The sequence below is a fragment of the Neopsephotus bourkii genome, unplaced genomic scaffold, assembly GCF_033783945.1.
Source record: "Neopsephotus bourkii isolate Nb327-2 ecotype Australia unplaced genomic scaffold, CSIRO-AGI_Nbou_v1 NB_860, whole genome shotgun sequence".
NCBI classification, from domain to species: Eukaryota; Metazoa; Chordata; class Aves; order Psittaciformes; family Psittacidae; genus Neopsephotus; species Neopsephotus bourkii.
In genome coordinates this window covers 2,025,902-2,050,462 of record NW_026901356.1, presented here as the reverse complement: position 1 = coordinate 2,050,462, position 24,561 = coordinate 2,025,902, and the positions used below count along the sequence as shown (strand labels likewise).

General features: G+C 37.5%; 2 protein-coding genes across 3 annotated transcripts in view; one reads left to right on the top strand and one right to left on the bottom strand.

Moving 5' to 3' along the window:
• IMMP1L (inner mitochondrial membrane peptidase subunit 1) overlaps window positions 1-17,794 on the top strand; it is a 35,223-nt gene extending 17,429 nt beyond the window's left edge. For both annotated transcript variants that reach the window (XM_061356642.1, XM_061356644.1), the window contains exons 2-6: window positions 27-164; window positions 1,080-1,168; window positions 2,049-2,175; window positions 13,829-13,939; window positions 17,631-17,794. In XM_061356642.1, the coding sequence (XP_061212626.1) occupies window positions 60-164; window positions 1,080-1,168; window positions 2,049-2,175; window positions 13,829-13,939; window positions 17,631-17,699 (501 nt within the window). In that variant the 5' untranslated portion in view covers window positions 27-59 and the 3' untranslated portion in view covers window positions 17,700-17,794. The remainder of the gene's footprint in view (window positions 1-26; window positions 165-1,079; window positions 1,169-2,048; window positions 2,176-13,828; window positions 13,940-17,630) is intronic.
• Window positions 17,795-18,646: 852 nt separating this feature from the next.
• Window positions 18,647-24,561, bottom strand: part of DNAJC24 (DnaJ heat shock protein family (Hsp40) member C24) — a 33,418-nt gene continuing 27,503 nt past the window's right edge. The window contains exons 3-4 of the mRNA XM_061356645.1: window positions 19,909-19,977; window positions 18,647-18,994 (exon numbers count right to left, since the gene is read on the bottom strand). Of these exons, the coding sequence (XP_061212629.1) occupies window positions 18,870-18,994; window positions 19,909-19,977 (194 nt within the window). The 3' untranslated portion in view covers window positions 18,647-18,869. The remainder of the gene's footprint in view (window positions 18,995-19,908; window positions 19,978-24,561) is intronic.

The following is a 24,561-nucleotide window of genomic DNA, read 5'->3' as shown; positions in this document are numbered from 1 at the left end:
AATGACATTCTTCTGTTTCACTGTAGACCAGAACCAGCTGAACAACATAACACTATACCATGCTTGGAAATGTCCTAGGAAAAGCCTTTCGGTTTCTTGGGTATACTGTGCAATATGGCTGCATAGCACATTGTGCCTTTGAGTACCTTGGAGGAATTGTTGTGGTAACTTTTCATTTTCATGACATTTAAAAGAAAATAAAACTGTAAGACTGATACTGTTATATGTGGTAATGCAAATATTTTAGGTTTCTTAATTTTCTTCAAAACTTCCAAAGAGTATTTAATAAATGCCTTTTTTTTTTTTTTTTGAGGCAGGTCCAGCCTTTATGAAAATTATTTCTACTTTAGGTATTTGTATATTTTGCTAAGTTACTGCTTGAGGCATCACTGAAGCAAATGGGAAACTATGATTAAGCATTTTTCAGACAGTAAGAATTCTTTCAGAGTGGCTGGAGTCACTGATAATCATAGACTCACAGACTGGTTTAGGTTGGAAGGGGCCTTAAAGCTCATCCAGTTCCAACCCCCTCCTTGGAGCATCAAGCCCCTACAGATTTATTTCAGCACCTAATCTGGAGACATTAGTAGGAGCAGTACTTGAAGCTCTGCTGTGTTCAGTTTTACAGGCTCTGTAAAAAAGAACTGTCACAGAAGCTGCAAGAGCAGCTCACAGCCGAACTCCACTATGTCTAGCAGCAGTATCTGCTAGTTTAGACCTGGGGAGGAGAGGCAGGGAACATAAAACATCCAGAGATCTGCCCAGAGTTAGAAGCAAGAGCATTTCCTACTCTGCTCTAGCGAGACCCCAACTGGAGTACTGCATTAAAATCTGAGGCCCCAGCACAAGTGCAGTTCAGGACTGGTTCTGAGCGCATACAAAGCTGTAACAGACTTCCTGGTGCTCTGGAAGCTGTCCTCATCTTTTAAATGTATCAGATGGTCTTTGGAGGACCTCACTTTTTCAACTGGTCTTTATATTACACCTTGACTAATTTATTAGCAAATAATTTGAATGTTAATGTATTTTACCTAAAAATAATTGGAAATAGTAATTTTTGTCTCATTTTTAATTTGCAGTGTTCTGGACCTTCAATGGAACCAACCATTCAAAATTGTGATATTGTCTTTTCGGAGAACCTTAGCCGCCACTTTTACTGCATTCGAAAGTATGCTCCTTTGTTGAGACTGGACTTTACATTCCATTTGCCAGAGCTTGTCAATAACCACATTCTGTCTGTCCTTTATTTTTCATACATGCCTCTGCTTCTGAATTGTAAGTTTTCATAAATCTCTCACTGTGTCTGATGGAAGTGAAGGTGGTCATCACATATAGCCCATCAGACAACTTGTTGGAATTCGTTTTGGATATAGCCAATGTCATTTCTACAGCCTTGTCCAAAAAATGGATTTTTTTTTCCTTAAACAGTTCTATTGTGTGACTGTAACTTCTTCTTCCTAAGCAGTTTTATCTTACTTGCAAACCAAGCTATAGGTATTGCTGTACTCAGCTGGGTTTTTAGGACAGTAACAAAATGCACCTTTATTACTGTAAAGCACAGGGGGTTCAAGGTCCTTACCCATTTTGTTTGGGTCTGTTTCACTGTACAATCTAATGTATATAATCAGGAGGCAAAAGTAACATGAGGTCTTAGAAACTCAGATTAGGTATTTGGAGTTTCACTCAAAGATTAATGTTTGGTCAGTAACATTTATGAACATAGACTCTGTTCTGTTCCATATTTATGTAGCAACAGGATCGGGTTAAGTGGCATTCATTTAATTAGAGCATTGTTGATTAAAACCTAGTCTTAAATGTTTCATATATGATCTAAGGAAGAAAAAAATCTCTCCAAATGTGCTTTAAAAACTATGAGCAAAATTACATCCAGAGTAAAACTGAAGAAATCAAAATTGTAGACATGAATTTTCAGCAGAAGGAAGTATCTTTAATGTATATATGAATATTTTTTGAGTATACACATGTATTCAGCCAAATAGTTTGTACTTAGAGTTCTTCTGTTTGTTTTTTCTGTTTTTTCCTCTCAGAGGAGACATTGTAATTGTGAAAAGCCCAAATGACCCCAAATCAAATATCTGTAAAAGAGTAATTGGCTTGGAAGGGGATAAAGTCTGCACAAGCAACCCTTCAGATTTCCTAAAGAGTCACAGCTATGTAAGTATTAGTTTCTTGCTCTGTAAACTAATGATTATTTAAGTAGGCCTGGTAGTTCGTAAAAGATTTGCAATATTTGAGTATTATCGTAAAGTATGACATTCATAAATTATTCTTTCTTGTGTATGTACAGTAAGACGTGATTGGTAAACTGTTTATGGCAGGTTGTCTTCCTCAGTGTCTTTCGTCTCTCTACGAAGTGTAGGCAGATGATTGTTTTGCTCTGTCCTTTGCTTAGGCCTTCTTCTCTGGACAAATACTCTCAAACCCTCTGCATAAAACACAGCACCAATGGCAGACTCAAAGAATTGGTCTTAAGGCAAAGCTTTCTGTGTTTTAAACACTAGGCGAAGATTTTGTCTCTGCATTAGTTTTGAGGATTTTGCTTTTGGAGTTATACTTTAATGTATCTCTGTATTTCAATGTAACAATATTTCATTTTTTTCTGAGTATGGTTGGAAAATTAGTTATTTTCCTAACTTGTCCAAAAAGTCAGGTAACACAATAAAAAGGAAAGAATATTCTTAATGCTCACTTGTCCTTATACAGATAGACTTAACAGAAGTTTGCTAAGATTTGTGACAAAATGTTTTCAGCAGCTTTTTTAGGCCATCATTAGAAAAATCACCAGAAATCATGATCACAGAAAAATGTGTTTTTTCCCCAAAGCATGTTTGACCATTGCCTTTGTTCAGCACCTTATGGAGATACCAGACTTTGCATGGGTGTTCTGAATCTTGAAAAGGCAACAGAATATCTTTCTTTCAGATCCACTTCATGCGTACAATTAGAGTAAAAAGAATTAGCATCTGGCCCATAACTGAAGTCCTGTGCTGTGAAGGTAGAAAATTTTATGGAACACTCATTGCAGCCCGCCACTGTTTGTGACAGATCCTGTAACACCTGGCTGTCTTTATGGCTTCGTTGCTATTAAGGAGCTAGTGTCTGTCCTTACTAAAATCAGTGATGAAATTCTCTTGTCAACATTGTGTCTAGATTCAGTTTCTGGATTTTAGTCATGACCTAGGACCATAAAGCAAGGAAACGATTCATAGCCTGTTCTGAGGGGTTGAATTTGTGTCTTCCGCTCAAGTATTGAGGCAAGGCATTTCAGGCACCTGCCTCTAATCTGCCTTCTGACCAGGTGCCAGCACTGTTAGAGCTTGTGTTTGAACTTACATCACTCATGGGCAGAAAGAAGGAACTAATTCTCTGTTATGTTTTGAAGAGGATGGCAGTGCTTAGTTTTTCCGTAAATCAAATTGTGTTAACCTTTTAAACCAAGGGAGCACACCCCTTCAAAAAACTCAGGACAACCCAAAACAAAAAAAACCCCAAACAACAAACCCAACCGCCACCAAGAACCCTAGCCCACCTTTCTTACCAAGTTGAAGACATTTTCTAGCTCCCATGGAAGTACTAATTTAGATGAAATATGAACTTCTAGAGCAGAATGACCTGAAATGGTAAACCTGAATTCTGTGTACACAAACTGAGTTTCCTCGAGCATCTCATTCCTCACTTGTCTTAGTCCTGAAAAGGAAGTTTAGGAAAGATTTGTACTTATGGATACAATAGATGTCAACCTTTCTGGAAACCCTGAGGGGATCAAGTGAACATCCAGCAGAACAGTTTCTGCTCTAGGTGCAAGATTTCTTCTGCAAGTTTAATACAGAATGTGTGAGAGGATGAGGAATGCAGAGTCCATGTCCTTTTTTCCTGTGTATGTTTTTCATAAAGGCTAATGTGCAGAAATACAGCCAGGTGACATGCAAGCATTCTTAGTTCTTACGTTCTTACTTGTATCTAGGGGGAGAAACACGCTAAATGGAAATGGTTTCATTTGTTAGCGCATACCTGTCTTTACTGGTAGTTGAGGAGGTACATCCTTCCATCTGTTCAGGAGACACTTCCTTTACAGAGTGAGAGTATATTCTCAACGTAGGTATCTGCACTTTGTGCTCATAACTGATGCTGGATTATTCACTAAGTAAATGGTTTCTGTCAGGGTGGGAAAAAGGTAATTGCTTACTCAGATTCCTTGTTTTAGTCAGTCACTGCACTATGCGCTTTTTCTGTTAATTCAAACACAAGATTCCCTAAAGCAAATAGCAGCAGCTGATCCACAGAGAGCTGGCTGTTTGTTTGGTTGCTACTTTCTTGATAAAAACTAACATGAGTTGGGTTTTTGAAAGAAAGATTGTTGACTGAGGAAAGGCCTTGGCTAGGATCTCACAAATGAGAAATCTCTGTCACACTTGCCTCTGGAGTGAGCAACTCCAAAGTCTGGAAGGTCAGAGGATGGGTTGTTCTTACTACAGTGAACTGCTCAGATTTCCTTCACTGACTTGTGTCCTGTTTAGGGGAGTGATACTCTTCTGTTTGCAAACTTAGTTTGAGAGACCAGGGAGTCACTCTCATGTTTACAAACTGAGTACAATACAGTAAATACAAAACATCAGCTGTCAGAAATATTACCAGTTAGGTAGTTCAAATTTCTGCTTCATTCCTACCTAATGTAGCTGAGAGTGAAACCACGTCTAAGCAGCTGCTCACCCCAGGAGAATCTTTACAGACATGTTAGTAGGAATTGTGCTTAGGCTACATTGACACGCCAGTGTAGGCATATTTTACAGGTTTTAAGTTAGGGATTTTTTTGTTCAGAAGCACTGTCATAAGTGATTCTTCTTCTGAAGCCTAAGAGAATGCTAAAATCAGACCTTGTTTCCAATCCTGTTTCATTCATGACTGTGCTTCTCATGATGGCTTATATATATACAGGAGAATGAAGAACTCTATGATTTCGTTTTTTGTGAAATTACACAGATGAGATACTTTTTTGCTGCAAACAACCAAGTAGATTAAAAACCAACCAGACAAAACCCACAATGAACCAGCTTTCCAAGATGTAATAAAAGTGAAAAATAAAAGCATACATAAACTGAACAAGTTGTTCTCAAAAGAGATGTTTCACTTAAGCAGCAATGCAGTATAGCATTGGCAGTTCTATGAAAGTCTGTATAGTGGTATAAAAATACTTTTGCCACTGTACTTAGCTGAAGTAATACAGCATATGAGAAAAATCATTTTTGTCTGAGTTCACGAAGTGTAAGGCTGTACCAAAGTGTAAGGCTATACCAAGAAAACTGTCTTTGATGAAGTTCATCGATTACAAGCTGATGTAACTAATCCCACATATCAAATTGATTGGTATAAATTAAGCATGTGCTTAAATTTAATTACAGAAGAAATGTCTTTACTTTGGACCCCTTATTGTACATGATGCTTCATGTGCTAAAAGCTGGAGCTTATCTGCAGAATAATCATAAGAGAAATGTTCCTATTTACATGAAAACTATAATGAAATTCCTTCTTTGAGTAAGCTGTTACAAAGTTATGAAACTTAATTTTTCTTTCAATTTCAACTGATAGTTGGTATGGAATATGAGCATTGGGCTGGCAGTTTTCCTGGGCTCCTTTTTGGGTTTGTGCTCAATTATGGTGTTTACAGATATAAGCAAATACATTTAATAAACATTTAAGAATGCATAAGATATTTTTACTGTATCAGAAGCAATGTAGTATGAACCCCAAAGTTAAAATAGTAAACAACTGATTTTTAGTAATGTGGTGTTCAGACATAGTTATAATTATTAAAAATATCTTTACTGATGTATTCGTTTAACTGTAAGATGTAAATAATGAGGGTTAATAAGGAAATTACTCAATCACAGTAAACCCCTGAAATGGTCTTTAAAAATAACAACAGAAAGGTCAATTTTCACATTTAGGTTTTTATTTCCTGTTCTTAAAAGTCTTAATAATACAGATTCAGATTTATAATTCAGATTGAGTATCCTATTGTTCTATTTGAATTTGTTTTAATGCCATTTACCTTAGCTTTAATTTCTTTAGTACCATATGTTCTTGCGCTGCAGCTCCTATTTACAAATTGAAAAAGTGAGGGGTAAATCATCAGATTAAAACAGCTTGTATGTCATAAACCACCAATATGCTAAGCCTTTGTGTCACTTAAACAAAAGTAGGACCTAATAATGTCACTTAATACAGCTAGAGTCTGTAAATAAGGAACTGCCTTTTGCAAGTCATGGTGATAAAAAGCTGAGATACAAATCCATATCTCAGCAACACTCTGCTGGCAATCAATCACACCGCAGAACTAATGCTGTGTAACTGGCTGATGTGGGGGAAGTATGTTTACCTTGTGCTAAAAGGAGGTTCATTGCGGAGATGGCATCTCTTCATCCTGTGGTTAACTCTAGAGCTAACACAACTCCAAAGATAATGCATCTTACTGTGTTTGCAGACCAAAGAAAGGGGTCTTACGCAGCGCTATTAACTCTTGAACAGTCCTTGTCAAATGCAGTAAGAATACTAGGTACCAAGAATAACATAATGTTAATGCAGACAACACAATATCTTCGTCACTAGACAGTATTACAGATTTTGGATACTGAAAAGTGGTTTGATACTTCAGAGTGCTCAGTATCATTGGACAGTCTCTTTATAATATCCTAAATGGCAATTAAAATTACATTCTCAGAACACTAGATCTTTTTCTTTTGTATCTTAATAGTGCATTTACACTCATGGTTTAGTACTTCAGTCATGTAAGTTTTAATAGTTGCTAGTCAGGAGAAAGAAAGTGTCTTAATCTTTCTTCTTCTCCTTAGTTCAAGTGTTCTAGAGGTTTCAGAGAAAGTTATGCCATAATTTTAACCAGCAGGTATGCTAAGTGTCTGTTGGGAAAGGAGAACTGAATTGGTGTATTTGTTTAGTTTGCAGATCCTTCTACAGAGTTCATGACTAAAAGCCATTCTTGAATTTTCTGAGACATAATTTAAATCAAAATTCTGACATGTCAAAACTAAATTATTCCAGGATAACAAAACACAAAGTTTTTGAATCCCCCAACATTTCCAGGGTTTCTTCTTCTCAAGTGGACTGGTCTTTGTCCAGATCCTACCAAAGATGGTAACAGCTTTTGTGTGCTAACCAGCAAGTTCTAGTTTGGGTTTGAACCTGCACATGTTTTGTATTTTGGATGCCCTGTTACATGCATGTTTTCTGGAGAAAAGAAGAATGAAACCCTTCTTAATGGTTGCTGTAAGAGAAGTCTGTGCAGACTGCTACATAATCTTTGCTGCATTTATCATCAATATTTTCTCAAAAAATACCGATCTTCTATAAATCGAGAAAGCTGATAATAATCCATACTGATGAATCACAGAAACATTGTGATTTTTTTCAGGAGATCATAAGTGTAGCTTGGAGATTTGTTTTTGAAAGTTTAGGTCTGTGAGCACCTATGCAATATGAGAAATTCAAAACTGTTGTGGATTAAAAAGCTTAAGTGATTTTTCATTATTTAAAGCAAAGTGACTTTGTTTTCAAAAGAGAACCCTTGTTTTAATGCAGAGAAGGAGGTTGTACAAAGTGTGTATATTCTGTGCATTATTCTCCATGACATTAATATTTGGTTGTAGTGTTTAGTAACTATTAAATTAGTTTTAACTGATAATAATTTTAGAAAAGAAATGATGGGTAGCAATTTTAATTTAGGGTTGCAGCTACAGATTTAAAAACTTGGATATGCAGCTTTTCAGGTTGATTCACATCAGCATATTTAACAATATGCTCTAGATCTGAATATTAAATTATTTATAGAAGTCAAGTAGACAATGTATGCAGGTGTTTGAGTTGTTACTTCACACCGTTGGAACCTTTTCCAGCAGCATAAAAGTGATACTGAGAGAAAGGATATCTTTTGTTATTTGACTGGCACAGATATTTCTGATGTGAGAATTTGGGGAGCTTTCCCATAAAGCAGTGGCTGCACTGATCACACCTTTTACATTCCAAATGAGTTCCAAACCGTATTCAAATAACCAATAATGTTTGGAGAGATTGCTGTCACAGCTTCCTCAAATTGTTACTGTAGAACAGGACTCCTCTGATAGGCCTGCATGATAGAGAAAACTGTCTTACAGATTCAAATCTAAGACAATATACTGTTGTTTCCTTGTAGTATGAGTTAACATTGCTACCACTGAAGGTTCCATGATTTTAATAGTAATTAATTTCAAAACTTGAAGACAGACAAGTCTTCACATCTTACCTTTCTATAACTTTTCTATTAAAACAACCAATGACTTAAAAGAGAGAATGGATTAAAAAATATTTAATCACAGTAAATTTAAGCCTGTTAATGTTTCATTGTCATCTTTTCTCATAATAATCTGGACCAAGGTCATAATGTATTATTTTTAATACATGTATTCAGACAAGCTGGGCCAAGTACATTATATCTTATTCACAGGCAGTGTTAACTGCTTAATAGGGAAAAAGAAGATGCTAAACTGTTTGGAAATACCTGTGAATTTAAGGTAAATTGATCGTTAAATTCTTTCAAAAAGTATTAAATTCTAGATAATTCAGCCTCTTAGTGATACATAAGAGATGTTGATTAAAGATCTGCTATACTGTTAAAGTTCCAGTGTGGCTGCTACAATTTCATAGCTGTTATCCAGCACAAAAAAAAAGGTAAATATTTATGCTGATTTTTAAAGTATTGAGATAATTAATGTTGTTGGGATTTATATACGTGGTAACCTTAATATGAACGTTAGTGATAAGCCTATAGAAATGGTGGCTTGAGCAACTGGATCATTAAAAAGGAGTATCTGTTAAGCATTATTCACTCTTAGTTCTGAATTAATAAATAAGGGATTAAGGAATAGTTTGAGACTTTAAGCATAGAGTGATAAAACAAACTCCTGCATTTCTATGGTGTATATTTTATCCTAACTAGATGCAATTTACTTAAATAAGGCAATTTAATCTGTATTTAGTGAATTTGTCATTTGATATTGTAGATTCTTTCATCATATTTCACTTTAATCAAGAACGGTAACACCTGTGGTTTATTCACAAAAGCTGCTTTTGTTAACTGAACACCCGCAGGCCATGAAGCAATTACATTTGTTGCTTGTACCAAAGTAGGAGGCACTTAAATACACCTTAGTAAGGATAGATGAGAACTTGCAGGCTTTATTCTTTTGTCCAGCACTGAGATTAGTTCTTATCATAGCTCAAGAAGGAAGCCTCTGAACTGAAAAGATGGGAATGATTTAAAGTTCTTAAGTTTGAAACTTTGATATTGCTGGAGGTGATGTGAATACCTGTGACCTTATGAAAGTTCAAACTTCATCTATTCCCAGCCGATTGTACTAGCTGATGTTCTTTGACAAAACACAGGCTGCTTGGAATTCTGAATGGGTAGAAATTCATGTTCATAGTTTTCCACTTATTTATTTAAAATCCCTGTTTCTCCATCTTTTTAGTACCTGTGTCCCCCAAAATCACAAATCAAAAATAATCCCAAAGCAAATCCAACCAAAACAAAAAGCCAAAAAGTCAGCCTAAATCACAGAAGCCTGTTTTCATTTAGTTGGAGGTATTTTCGAGACAGATAATCTAATTATCTTATTTGCAGTATATTAGTTTTCTAGTATGCCAATTAATGCATTACAAGCATCTCATCTCTTGGTTTTGAAGTTTGGTGGCATGTAAAAAGACCAAAAGTGTATGATTCTTTGTTGAATTCTCCCCAGCCATTTATGTAAATTAATGTTTTATGCTAGTAAGTATGTATCAAACACCTGACCTGTACTTCAGTTTTGCTGGTTTAACTGCCATTGAGTAAATGCAACAGCCTTGCAACTTTAGCCACTTTGTCAGTGAAACATGCTTTTTTTATCTATCTGAGCTGAAAGAGAATAAACTACTGCTATGGGTCGAGTTGTTCTAAATCATAATCTTGCTCTTCTAGTCTGTCTGCTCCTGTACTAGAGCCCTCAGAGCCTTGGAAGGGAGAACAGGGAAAAGTCATGTGTCTGATCAGTGTCCTGTATTCTCATGCATATGCGCTGCACCTCAGATAACCGGTTCTGCCTGAGAACTGCTGTTCCTTGGAAGTAAATCCTCAGATAATCTGCACAAAACCAGAAGCACAGGGGTTGCAAAGGCAAAGAGAGCAGTCTGCAGGCAGTCAGAGGCAGAATGTTTTCATGTGCACCCATGCTGCTTTGGCACTGCTGGTTTTGCAGGTGAGCAACTAGTTAGTTACATGACAGTTAAGTTGGACTTGTGAGGCTTTCACATCTTAGTTCAGGTCTGCGTGTGAAAGGGAGCAGAAGTGCTGCCCAGCCCAAGGTAAATGCTTTTGGCACTCTTCTCAGTGTTTTTTGTCATCACAATCATTTGGAGTGTACTAATGGTAACTATGATTTCAGTTGTACTTTTTAGATACAATTAACTTGGTCTGAGAGGACTGTGGCCTGTAGGTACCAAAATGCAGTGTTTTGAATTGTCAAGGAGGTGGCTTTCCCATTGCTTGGGGTTTTTCTGGCAATAGCAGCCTGTCAGTATGTAATTAATATACTCTTACTATAAATACAAGTTTTCCACATTTTTTTTTCCCTTTGGTTAAAAATTGATCTTATTCCTGGCTTCTGTGCTTGTACATCTTTAAGGCATTTTGGACTGGGTTTTGACTTTGCAAAGGTTGATACTCAGAGTTAATTTGGTTCAGTATGAGCAATCCCACTGAAATCAGTGATGTGGTCTAGACATAGTTTGGTGCATAAAGCCTTGAAGGATTCTGGCTTTAGCCTTTATTTCAAAGTGGTGTAAACAACATTTTTATTTTTTTTAATAGATGATTATGGCTTGTCACTGGTATTTGGTTTACATTTTCATCTAATTCATGTTATTTTTATTGCTTATCTTAATTTTATGTTGTAGTGAAGTGCTTAGATCATGGACAGGCACCATACAATGGTATTATACTGTATTATCTCTAGATGAATTATACATTGTGACAGTAGTCTTTAGGACAAATTTAGAGGTATAGGGTCCCGTCATACCTTCCATGGAGAACTACAAAAGTTACTGTAAGTGGTGATTTCAGGATATAGGTTTATACTTTATTGCAGATGTTGTATTTGGAATGCAAACTATGAACGTCTTGTCTAGACAAGTAATTATTAGTCATATTGGAAGTGATAGCCAAAGCAGGCAAAAGCAATTGATTTTATTGTTTTACACTTATGGAACATGGAACAATGATGGGGAGGTCTAGAAGTGTTTGGATATACTTTTGTGGAGTGGGTCCTTATTTCACATAATAAGAGATGAGCTTCACCTTCTGCCCATGAACTGGGGAAGCTGAGAAAGCATGGGAACCAGTAAAGTAGGAGGGGAGCTGGTTGTGTCCTGTGTGTGAAACAGCAGTACATGGCAAGAAACAAGGCTTTTTTGGAAACATGAAATGTTAATGTGTTTGCTTTTTTATTTCACTGAAAAAGAAAAAAAAAGTCTTCCTTTTCTAGTAATTTATGCTTCTCCTTTTGGTATATTTGCTGAGATAGTCTTTCGAAATAACAGTAGTTTGATGCATGATTTGTAATTTTGGTAGATGCTGGAGAGGTTGCACCAGAAAGGTCAGAATGCTGCTTTGTTTTAATACACACCTATTGCACTGGGTACAATGCAAGTAAGATGAATATCCAACAAACCCAAGAGTAGCTGCTGGACATTTGAAATCAACTGTATACCACACACTGAAGAATATAGAATGGAGGCGCATTCTCCAACAGAGACCTGTCAAAACCCTATGTTCACATGTGACTCTGAATAGAACTATTTAAAAAATTATTTATTTTAAATTGACTTCTGGCAGGTTGTTTGCAAAGCTGCTTGAGTAGGAGGAGGCCCAAAAGTCATCTCCCCGAAATCAGCTGGTCTTCCCAGAGGAAGCTCTTCTGTGCACACATTAGCAATCTGATAAGCCTACAAAGCAAGAAAGGTGGCCAAATGTGGAATTCCTGTACTGAAGGACCGGGAAAACAAGAAGTAGAGAACCTTGACAGAACAAACAGATCAGTTTAAAACAAACAAGGCATCCCTCCTTTATACAGGAGCCTGTGGAAAGAAACAGTATCGGTAGATTTCAAAAGGCTTTTGGGCATAGTGCTGGTCTATACATAGAGATTCTAAAATGTTGAGGCAGGGATGCGTGCCCTCTGACATACTGAAACTCCTCTCCTGGATACCAGAGAAATCCAGGGGGTGGCTGGGAGAAGATGGACAGGCTTGCATGTGCTTTCCACCATGAGTACCTCTCTTTGGAACTGTCAAGAGACAAACTATTGGGTCTTAATCTGCAGCTTGTACACCTGCTACAGCTCAACAAAGGGACTCTAGGGTTATGTGGTGTCCTCAGATCCTAGCCTGGTAACAGATGGGTGGGAGCATCGCTAAGCAAAAGCCTAAAAGGCTCATTTAAAGACAAGGTTCCTGTAAGCATTACCTGGCCAAATACCTGCAAGTACAAACAATTACACTGCAGCTGCATTCTCCTCAAATGGTTTTCTAAGGAGCCAGGTTTTATTCTTAATGGTTTACAGCCAGACTTCACTACTGGAGTGGTATTTTATTTTATTTTAATATTTTAATTTATCTATTATCCTTCAATTGTCTATGTAGACTATTGTATTTACGAGACCATGTGTCTTATTTCTAAACCATTAATGTTTATACTGCTCAAACATTGAGTTTTATTTGCTTTTTTGTTTCCACATTTTTTTCTCTGAAATTATGGGCATAGTAATGTTTCAAGTACATGGTTTTGGAAAAATGTATGTTAACCTGAAGTCCATTTTAAATATTACCTACCTTGGGAAAATGTTGCTACTTTTAAATTTTCAGCCCAATTTAGTATTTTAGAAACAAAAGCAGATTAGAAAAATAATTACTATTTTATTTGGTCACTTGTAAGAGGTTATTAATTAAAGAGGAAATGTTAGTTTAAGACTCTTAACTTTTTCATATATGAAAGCTTTATACTCTCATGCTTCTCTGTTTGTCATTGAGTCCATCAGTGACTGCCATCAATCTACGGTATGTTACATAGTTAATGTATAACATACATATAGGCAATGAAAGGTCTTTGTCATATAGTATAAGGTCACCATCATTAATTTTCAAATTATGAGAAGGGATTTGCTGTTTTGTGATCATCATTACTGCAATGTAATGTGTTGTGGATTCTGCCTGCACACAGAATGAACTGTGATCTTAATTAGAACTTTGACAAGCCTACTCCGATAAAATGATGAGATTATTCGTAATTGATGTCACAATCAATTACCAGTTAGTTCATCATGACTCTACTAACAGGTCTAGCCTTGGTGCTGGCCCCAGGATGTTGATGAGTGCGTGGCTGCCCTGTTCATGCTGTTACTGCGACAGGAGGGCAGATATTCAGTCAACATCCTAATGACCTCTTTTGAAGTCTATTAAATTAATGACCCTGTCACATTGCTCTAACCTCTTACATCTTCATTTTGGATTTTTTTTTGCAAACCATTGGTTTTTGAGCACATGATAGAACAGATACTTTGGAGCACTCCACCCTCCAGATCTGGCACTGTGTCTTCCTAGATTCAATAAAAAACTAGTTCCTTATACAGTCATGAAATACAGAACACAGACATCAGAAAATACATTGTAAGGCAAACTGTGCTCAACACTAGTCTGTCTTTTACATTGCAATCTTGCTTAATCATAGGTGCCTAAAGGACATGTTTGGTTAGAAGGTGATAATCTCAGGAATTCTACAGATTCCAGGTGCTATGGACCTGTTCCTTATGGACTGATAAGAGGACGCATTTGTTTTAAGGTATGTATATTTATAGTATCTAAAAATAGTTGCATTCATAGTTCCTGTCAGGTGTTTAAAACTTACCTCCCTAACTGGCTGGCCAAAGCAAATGTGAAGGAAAGCTTGAGCACAATGGCCACTTGCTGTAAAGGATAATTCAGTGGCAGTGGGGGTTTTTCTGAGCAGCACTCTCTGAGCTGTCACTGCCTCTGAAAATAGAATGAGTTGTTTTGCAAGCACATCCAAACCTGACAAAAACACACCCATAATCTCCTCCCCCCATATACCCTACTGCACAGATGTACATTCCAACCTTAATTCAATCCTTGCCTTTGCAAAATGGTAGCAAAGGGCAGCTCCATATTTCACTGCTGTAATTTGGAAAGCATAGGTCAAAATACAAAATGGAGTGTAAGGTTATCCTTCATATAGACTTTAGACAGGTAGACTAGCCTTGCTGCTACTTAAACTAAATCTGTGAAAGACCCTTAACAGTAAAGTCAAATCTCTGCCACCATAATTGTCCACCACATTAAAAAAAAAAAAAGGTTTGAATTAAAATAAGATTGTCTAAACCTCCACAGTTTCTCCTCCGTTTCAACAGTTCTGCAGCTTTACCTCACACTAAATTATTTTTTCATATTATCTGCCCTATTAATTTTTCTCATTTACCATAAAGAAGAAACTAACACAATTTCCTCTCCATAAAAAGTTTAATGAACAAGGGAGTTTGTATTATAGACTTGTGCACCAGCTTTTAGAAAGCTAGCTTTAAAATGGTACCATTTAGAACAGTAAGAAAAAGGGTTTGAAAACTCTTCTCCATATATTACAACACAGCCACAAAAACATAATTCATCACAGCTGTATTACATGCAATTTAATAAAGATGTATAGACTTAATTTACAGTTTTAATGAACGAAACTTGAAAGTTTTCAAAATAACCTCACTGATTGTTTATGAAACCTCAAATAACATGTCCTGCTCAGCCCCACCACCAAGTTCTGTCTGATCTCTGTTCTTTCTGGATAGCAGTTGCCTTGAGTTCTTCCCTAGTGTTGATTGAGTGCTCTCTGTTCCTACTCTATATTGTTTGCCGTAACCATGTACACCAGAGGAAGAACACTGATTCTAATATGGCTATTTGTGTGACCCAAGTTTTAGCTTGGATTGCTAACTGCTAAAATGCAAATGATGCTAATATGCTGATGGCCCTCTTTATGAGAATGTGGCAGTAATAATCCAACTGAAAAAAAAGTTTCCAACTCTACACTAGTATAGAAAAAACCAGCTGGTTACTACGTTAAGGGGACTGGTAGCAAATTATTTATTAAGGACCTACGTCTGTGGACAGCTGTAATTTTGAGACTTGAATAAAGTGACTGACAAGACTGAACCCTGAATTTTAGCATGCAGCAAACTCTGTAAAATGAGTGGATCTTACATGCAGATATTCCATACTGAAGGAGTGCTGTAGGGCTCTAGAATATTGTCTGTTTAAAAAGATAGTACACAATCACTTGATACTTAATCAAAATAATTAAGCAAATTTTATAGCAGTTGTTTTATGACAGTGCACAGAGTAGTGATTATTAACATTTTAACGATATTTAAGTATATGGTGCCCAACAAAAGCAAAAAAGAGTTTGTTCTTCAGATGAGTGTTTATAATTTGGATTGTTGATGGTAATTCACATTAGAATACAGTGATCTTGTTCTTATGTCTTGCTGCTGAACATTAGATTGAAAGGCAGAAGAATACAGCCAGTCTGCATGGTGGCAGCTAACGAGACCACTGGCCAAGAAACCTATGTGTGTTTTTAATGTAGTCTGCTAGGTGTTTTGCTTCTCCTTCATGTAAAATCTTTTACTGCCTCCAGAATAGAAGCTTATGTGACTTCATCTTAAAGTGCATTCTGGAGGAGAAGACATAACAGTGGCTTTTGATGCTAAGTTACATTTTCAGTAATGTATGCAAAAACCCAAATCTATTTGGAAGTCATTAATTTCGACAGAAGAGAGTAAGCTTATACTAAGCTTGTTCAGGCACCCTATTCTTGGCAAAACATAAATGGTAATCCTCTGTGTGGCTTACCAGTGAAGTTCCGACTTAAGATTTGCAGTCAGCATTGGTGCGCCAGTGTTTAACCCATACAGAACTAATGACGTTATATTTGCCCCTTTTTCTCCCCGCCACTCTGAGAGGCAAGCTCATTCCATGAAAAGGCTGCTGAAACCAAAGCAGCTGCACATTCAGTAGAAGCTGAGGGAGTCCCACATTGACAGAATTCGAGCTTCATCCTGCCCTAGCTAGGAGATCTGGTGCATTCCCTGGGCTTAGGCTCCATGTCTAAAATGGACCTGTCGTGTATCTGCAAAAGAGCTAGTTAGCCCCATTCATCCCCCATCCATCAGATCAAATCTATGTAGGCCAAACCAACGAAGGCACGGGGAAATAACTGCTAATTGGACTAGCCAGTTTGAACGAATAAGCCACAGTCAACTTCTGTCATAACTTTAAAAGACTTGCAAATTACTACACACAGCAGCATATCTTTGTTCCACAGAAAAGGCTTGTTCCATCTTAATTCCAACCACTAGTACTGTTTCTCACATTCTCTCCTGCATGCAGACTACATAAAACATCGTTTCTGTTCTACCACTAAGATTACTGTAGGAATTTGAAACTAAATTGTCAAAACAATACTTAAATCTGAGGTTCCTTCTGTACTGTGGCTGTTCCATGAATTCAGTTAAAGAGCTCTTTCTCTGTCTAGATCACTTCACGTTGAGCAGTGGCTGTGTGATTTTTATGGGACTAGAGTCACTCAGGGCATTCATTCTTCGGCATCATCTCTTTCCCTTCTTCCTGCTATCCCCTTGTGCCACCTTTGAAACAAGTGTTGCGAGGAGACACAGATAGTCAAGGGAGACAAAGGACAAAGCATAAAAGAATGTCCTTGATTCCCTATTACTTTCTTTTGTTTTGCATCCAAGACCAGCCTACATGTAATTAGTGAACTTTGAGAGCACAGTACTCCTGGGAGCTTTCAGGTGTATGAACAGCTATACAGGTAATTTCTGAAGAGAAGGTTTTTCTCTTGCTGGTTAGCATCATTTTCTGATGCTTATACTTGGTCATGATTTGTGCTCCTTTTTTTACATAGCAGTCCCCTTCTCAGAGAAGCCCCCCTGGCTGAAGAGCCCCTGATGGTGGCAGGCACTCTACCCCTTTATACCTTTTTGTATGGGATAAGCTTATCTACAAGCCTATGGAATTTTATTCCAGGGTCTGGTGTTTGCAGTCCAAATGCCCATCCAGAGGTAACCTTTGTGGTATTCTTCTCCTAGATGGATCAAAATACATACTCCATCTTTCAAGTTAAAAGGTTTACAAGTTAGAAAACTGAATTCAAAAGACATTCTAGGAATGTATTTATTTCAAAGACTGAAAAGAATATTGTAATTTGAGAGGCCCTAGTAGAGCATGCTGTGAATAAATTAGTGTTGTCTATGACTGCTACGGAATGATGATTCCTTCTAATACACAGCATTTGTCACTTGTAGTAAAGGAAACATGCAGGTGAGAGAAGTTCACATGCCGTCACCCAAAAAGCTAAAAAATTATAGTTAATGAAATGATTACAACATTGAACTGAACTTTTGAGTTGTGATTAAAATATCTTGTAACTGTGTTTTATTTTACAGATATGGCCTCTGAATGACTTTGGATTTCTACGTGCAAGCCCCAATGGCCATAGATTTCTGGATGATTAAAAGATTTAAGTGACTACTGCCGGCTTTCCTAGTATTTTCTACTAAAATTAATGGAACTATTTTTGTTTAGAATAAACACAAGTATGACTTGATAAGGAGGTCTCTTTCTGAGATTACATCTAACTTGAAAGTGGGAATGATACACTGCTGTCATCAACAAACCTACCTCTTACCATTTCCTCTGGCTGTTTACAGTAAGTGCTTGAATTTAATAGAAAGATTTGGGTTTTGCTGCAAGCTAAGGTTAGCACTGACTGTTAACAAGGGATGAAAAAGGCACAGTGCACCCAGAGCTGTGCATAGGCTGTGCCTACAGTAGCAAGTAGTGTGGTCTGCTAGGATTAGGACTGAAAACAGTAATGGTGGGGGTCTTGGATCTGCTCACAGGAGTTCTGTAGGGTTTAGTTACATTGGCTAAAGCCAGTGTGGTCGGTCCAGAGGCCTGTGTGCCTTGTAAGGGTCAGAGCTTGGCTTCTTCTTTAGTCTTTACATAAGGAACGAAGACTGCATTTGTTCAAGATGGAGAGAGTGAGTTCAAAACTTGCTCCTTCTCCAAGCTGGAAAGCTAATGCAGATGCACTGTCAGATGTGCACAGCCACTGCACCTGCTACGTATTACTATGAGAATCAACCTGCCTGACCTGCAAGTCTCTGCCACCTCTTTCCAAGGCTCAAGTCCTGAATACTTCCATACTAAAATATTTAATAACGGAAATAGAAAATGTTCCCATTAATGCACCTTACTTTTCATTATGTTCAAAGCATGCTCACATCTATGGCTGCTAATTAAATTTTGTCATCTGAGCTGTTAAAAGGATTTAACCTAAGAGGTTGGACCTGACATAGAGCTGATACAGACTGAGACTGAAAGAAGCTACTCCATTGTTTACTGGGAAAGAAATGTCCTTTAGATCATGAGATATATTACCATTGTACAGAGCTCAGTGTTCTGTTCTGGAGGTTTTTATTAACTAGCTCTTTAGCTGCAGAAGGGAAACCAAGCCTCATATCTGCAGAGCTATGTTAGCTAATGTGCATGTTTCCTTTCTTAAGCCTGACTGAATTTATTCCTGTCCCCTTTTCTTTAACATACATTCCTTTAGCAGATGCTGTCCCGTTTGTCCAGTCTTTTTACAAGTTTGTAACTCTTCATGTGCTTGATGGAAACAATCATTGAAGGATCTCGATTACGAGTGAACATGTGTCACAACAAACCAAAGATACGTCCTTGGTTTCACTCTTGAAGACAGTGTAATTCCCACCACATCGACATGAGACAGTGTAACATTGTTCATCTGCCAAAAAGAAAACAAAAAAGCCTTTAGTGCTTGAGAAGAAGAAAGAATTTATTCTGGGTTTTCTTCACAAAGCTGATCTTAATATAACAAATGACCTCTCATTGCTGGATTGTAGGTATTGGTACCTGGGGTACCATTTATTGCTCAAAAGACAAATCTACTCTTAAACTGTTTCAGTGACTGTGAAGTATTCTTACACAAGCCAGCCAGGGTCAATTGGTCTCTCTACAAAAGCAATTAATAAAAAGGTGAACATCAGTGAAACAGATAATAAAAAGAGAAAAAAAAAGCTGTTAGTCAGAAATAACAACAGATCAAGGAAGGTTCCAAACCAGACTGCTAGCCCGGAAAACAGAAGTAAAACAGAAGAAAGGAAATCTGACAGGATTTTCCCCCTCACAGCTTAAAGAAACGGTAGAAAACCCAAAACCAAACAAACACAAAAAATCCTCAAAACCAAACCCCCTCAGCCATTCATTTAAAAAGCAAATAAATGATAAAAGCTGGAGTATCATAAAGAAGGGAAGTAACAAACATTATGAAAATATTTAGAAAAAAATCTGTATTAAAACACCTGAAATTTTGCCATCATAGAAAGAGCCAAAAGATGCACGAAGATGGGAAGAATCTGGAAATCTAACCACTCAATTATACAACAAGGAAAGAGCTAGGTGAAAAGTGGTACTGCAAGTGGGGCAGGGAAATAGAGGAGGAATGCAAGATAAGGACCACAGAAACTTAAGTTCCAATTCAGGTACTCACAGAGAACAGAACAGAACAGCAAAAAAGCTGAGAAAATACAAAACAGTAGAACTTACAAGACAAAATGATGGTATAAGATCTAGAAAAAAGATAAATACTTTTGCAGTGACAGTGAAAGGCACTGGGAACAAGTATTAAGGCACTCGTACCTTCATTCCAGGACATATCCTCAAGGGAAATCTGTGCATGTAGTGGCCATTCTTTTGTCACATTATCTTCTATAAAGAAAACATGGCACATGTTCAACCCTGGTAACAACAGGTCATTATTTCTTCCTGATCAATGACTAGTTTTACATACCCAGCAGCCACAGCTGGTTCTTACTAGAGAGTCAATTAAAAATGCAGTTCTCTAAAACTTTAGTTTCCATGTCTCTGCATAAGCTGGAAAATGTTCTGCTGTACCCAGGAGAAGTAAAAGTTAAAGCCACATTCGTGAAATGAAGGCGTGACTGAAAACAGCAGTTCTGCAGATCCCAAACAATTATGTGAACTAGGAGCAAAATTTAGTTTTGATAGATAAACCTTTTAAAAGCCTGTCTGTAACTACAACTCCACGAGCTGGAACTGGGAACATCTGCTTACCTGTACCTGTCACAAAATCAGGGAATGGCTGAGGTCAGAAGGCATATCTCAAGATCAAATCGCCTGCACAGGCAGGGTCAGCTACAGCAGGCTGCCCAGGATCACATCCAGTTAGATTTTAAGTATCTCCACAGATGGAGACCCCACAACCCCTCTTAGGCAACAGAGTCTCCCTTAGAAAGGGGAAGCCAAGTAAACCCCCCCAGTAAACACCAGTTTATCAGCACATTCATATTTGGTGTACAGTAAAGGACAGAAACCCCTTACAATTTGCTACACAAAACCTCTCAGCTGCTGCTTGTAAGCTCCAACTCCCCAAATGCTGCATTTGAAGAATCAAAAACACTTAAAAGCATCTTTAGCACATACACAGAAATGCCCTAGATTTTGCAAGAGTTGAGAGCTTAGCACTTACTTAAAGTTTAAATTGTTTTTGAGAGAGTAGGTGCTCCATCTCTTGAAGCAATGAATCTAAGATTTATAAGTTTGGTAACATCAAGCTTTCTAGAGCATGTGGTATTGTCTACAGCTTTCTGTGGAAATTCAGTTGGCAGTGAAAGTACATGCTGAAAAAGGCAGAGGCCCAGATGATTGTTTTATGTTAATTCCCAAACTAATCACTATATTGTAGGGTATTCTAAAAGTTTTCAAGCTTGTTCTATGTAGCTTCTCTTCGGACAGAAAAGAGACTTTGCAGCTATCTCCTCCACTAATATCCCAGAAAAACTGCCAAAAAATGATACAAACATGGGATGAGTTATCAGTGACGTAGTGACTCGGAAGAGACATATATGAGTTGGCTTAATTAACTGTCAGTTGATTTCACACATTATCTATGTAAAACAAGCTATGTGCAAGTAAGATTCCTAATTCACAACAAAGGAGTGCATGGCTCTATCAGAGTAGAGTATCATAGGTGGAAGTATCAATGTAACTTGCCAGTAGTGAAATAAACCCTTTGCATTTTAGCTAATCTTATGTATGTGTGTGGGGAAGAGTTAATATGTTAATACATTTTGGGTTTCTAAATTGGACATTTAAGGCCAGTTAAAAAAAAATCCAAAACAAAACAAACCCCAACTGTCAAATACTAAGTCTTAAAGTGGGATTTCACTTAGAACAAGTTATATAGGATTGGAGGTGGAGGACTGGGTCATGTCTTGCCGGCAGGAAATGCAAAAAGGAAGATGAACCATATGCCACCACAAAGAACTGGTGAGACGCAAGCTGATGAGGTTGCTATGCTTGAAGTAAAGTTACTCACAAATCATGGAATCATTTAGGTTCAGCCATTCAAGTAATGAAGAAGAAAGCTGTGGGAAAATCTACACTCTCTTCCAAACATAGTACAATATTAAGCCTTGGGAGCAGAATTTCAACCAAGGTTTTCTAATTCATTACTGCAATTGTAATTTTGAAAAGAAAAAACAAAACAAGCAAAATTAATGACATAATTCCCAGACTGAACTGAGATTGTTATTCCCAGTCTGATGCCCAAGTCTGAAAGATAACTGGCTTACGGGCCATCTCAAAAAATGTGAACTGTTAATTAGTACTCTTGACTTGAGTAAATCTCCAAATTCAGCACATAATCCAGTAACCCTCATCAGTCAGTTTTATATGCTGCATTTATTTGCTTCTCTCATGCAGGCAAGAGAAGCTTACTTTCCAGAGTTGAACAAAGCTTTACTTTCTAGTTTGCCCATTAAATACAGAACCCAGCAGAAACAGATGCAGCCATTTTTATTTAAAGAGAGAGGCAGAGCCCGATGTGAGTTCGGAGAGTTTACATGCAAAACTGCAAACCAGTGGTTTTCACAGAGCGTGTTAGTGACTAATATTTCTTCCTTATTTAATCTGTATCATTATTATTACAACCACAGCTCTCTCACTGGTGGTTCTGTGAAGTAAACCTACATCTGCTTTTCACTCCTTTGCCAGAAGGGAAAGTTAAGACTGGTATTGTTACCAGTGCTGAGTTACAGGGTAGGTTTACTCACACATGATGCCTGCTCAACCTGCAGAACTCTGTGTACCGAGTGGTACTATGTGAAACACATTCCTGTACATACAGGGGAAATTGTGAGGTCCTGGTAATCTACGATAGCTTGAAAAACAAATGTTAATTCACAAGTAGAGCCTGCCTGGCTTTGCCATCTATTGGATTTGTCTGACAACAAGAAGTGAAAGGATTCTGCAGCTCCATTGTCTCAACTGCAGAATCTCAGAAAACACTGGCAGGCTCATCAGAGAGGTTTATGAGCCTGCAATTCAAAGAGATTAAAAGGAAAAATCTACGGAGATTCTTTCAGGCTAAAGAACAACATTAAATAACTATTAGCAGCTTGGTTCAGTAAAGCTTTACTAGAGCCCTTGCTGGGTCATTCAGAAATTGTAAAAGAAGAAAGGTATTTAAGTTTTACTTGAGGATACAATAAATATTTCTTGGGCTATTTAAGGCGGAGTTTTAGGGAAAGGGTTGCAAGCAGTGAATGGAAATTTCACCCTTTCAACAGTTTACGGTAATAGTAAAAATAGTCGCAATACTTAAAGATTTTTCTAGCTCTTTATCAGTCATATAGTCTTCAAATTCATAAAAGTTCAAGATATGTATATTCAGTCAAATACTGTCCATAGTACCTACTCAGTATCAAAATGAGCACAGTTCTCACAACCTGGATATCTCCATCATTTTTTTCTAATAGACTGTTTAGTTTTTAGATGATTACTGACATTCTAGTTTCTCACATTAATTTAAACTAACCATGCCTACTTCAATTGCAAATGATAAATAAGTCATGCATTAAGAATTTCCATAACAAAAGCCATGTTTGTTAAATAAAATAAATACTGCTTGACTTGTAGCCAGTGCAGATCAGAGTTAACTCCAAAGAACTATGGAACAAGGGTTGTGTTCCAGCACTAGGTGAGGGTCTACAGCCCTAAAAATCCATGGCTAGAGAAGGAATACGTACTTCTGTGCCTTCACAAGTAGCATCTGGCAGAATGAAAAGCCTGAGGTAACAGCCATGGGAAAATCTTTATTTTGGTCTGAAAGTTTTTTTAAAAGAAGGAATTTTCTTAACAAGGAACCACTGCACTATGCTGCATTAATTGTTTTCCTTTCTTATAATTAGATAGGGAAGGTGTTCAATTGCCCTTCCTGCTAACTACTGAAAGCTTTTTTGTAGACTTTTTGTCTTGCTTCTCCTGCTTACTCTTAGCGGATCTGTAAGGTTATTCTGGCATCCTATTTATCACATTATGTAAAGTATCTTGGCATCTAATACAGTATCATCACTTTATTGCCAGAGCAGGAGGGAATGATGGATCAATGGGGAAGCAACCATCTCTAAACCAGCCTTTTCAGTTTACTATACTAGGAGAGGAACAGAGAAGGAGCAGGGGGAGATTTAGCTTGGGTTTTCATTTTCCCACTTTATGACCACACCTGTGTAAGCTTCCCTTTCCAAACCTGCAGCAGAAACTTTGAGTGAAGACAGCTCCTCAAAAGATTTGTTTTCAGGTTTTAAAGAAGATTGGTTTTGCCAGTGAAAGCTGAATTATTGACCAGGTATTTTAAAATGAGCTATTCCAGCCTAACTAAAGGTTTTTCTTTGCCTCACTGACTAAAGGGAAGATACGGAGAGGATGGAACCAGGCTCCTCAGACACAAACAGCACAAGCTGCAACAGTGGCAATTCCACTTAGGACTTGTAATTTTCCACATAGAATCACAGAGTGGTTTGGGTTGGAAGGGACCTTAAAGCTCACCTACTTCCAACCACCCTCACCACAGGCAGGGACACCTTCCACCAAACCAAGCTGCTCAAAGCCCCATCCAGCCTGGCCTTGAAATCTAAGAAGTGAAGCAAGAACTAAAAAATGATGCTGGAATATCTATTACTGGATGAAAAATGCATCGGTAATATTTTTCTAAAAATGTAATTCCAAACCTGAAAATGATGAGGAGGTACATCCTGAGATGTGAAAACTCTTCCTCGTGGTTACACCCCCACCCTATAAACACCCAAGCTCTATGGACACCTCTTTTCCATCATCATGTAAGAATGTATTATCCAGCATAGAACCTCACTGGAGCCATACCTGGAAGGTTCTCTAGATTCTTAAATTTCTGCACCCTCTGCCCCCAAAACATATACAGAGCACCTGGTTTTAGTGTTAATCCCGACTACCTTTGAATTAGTTGCTCCATTA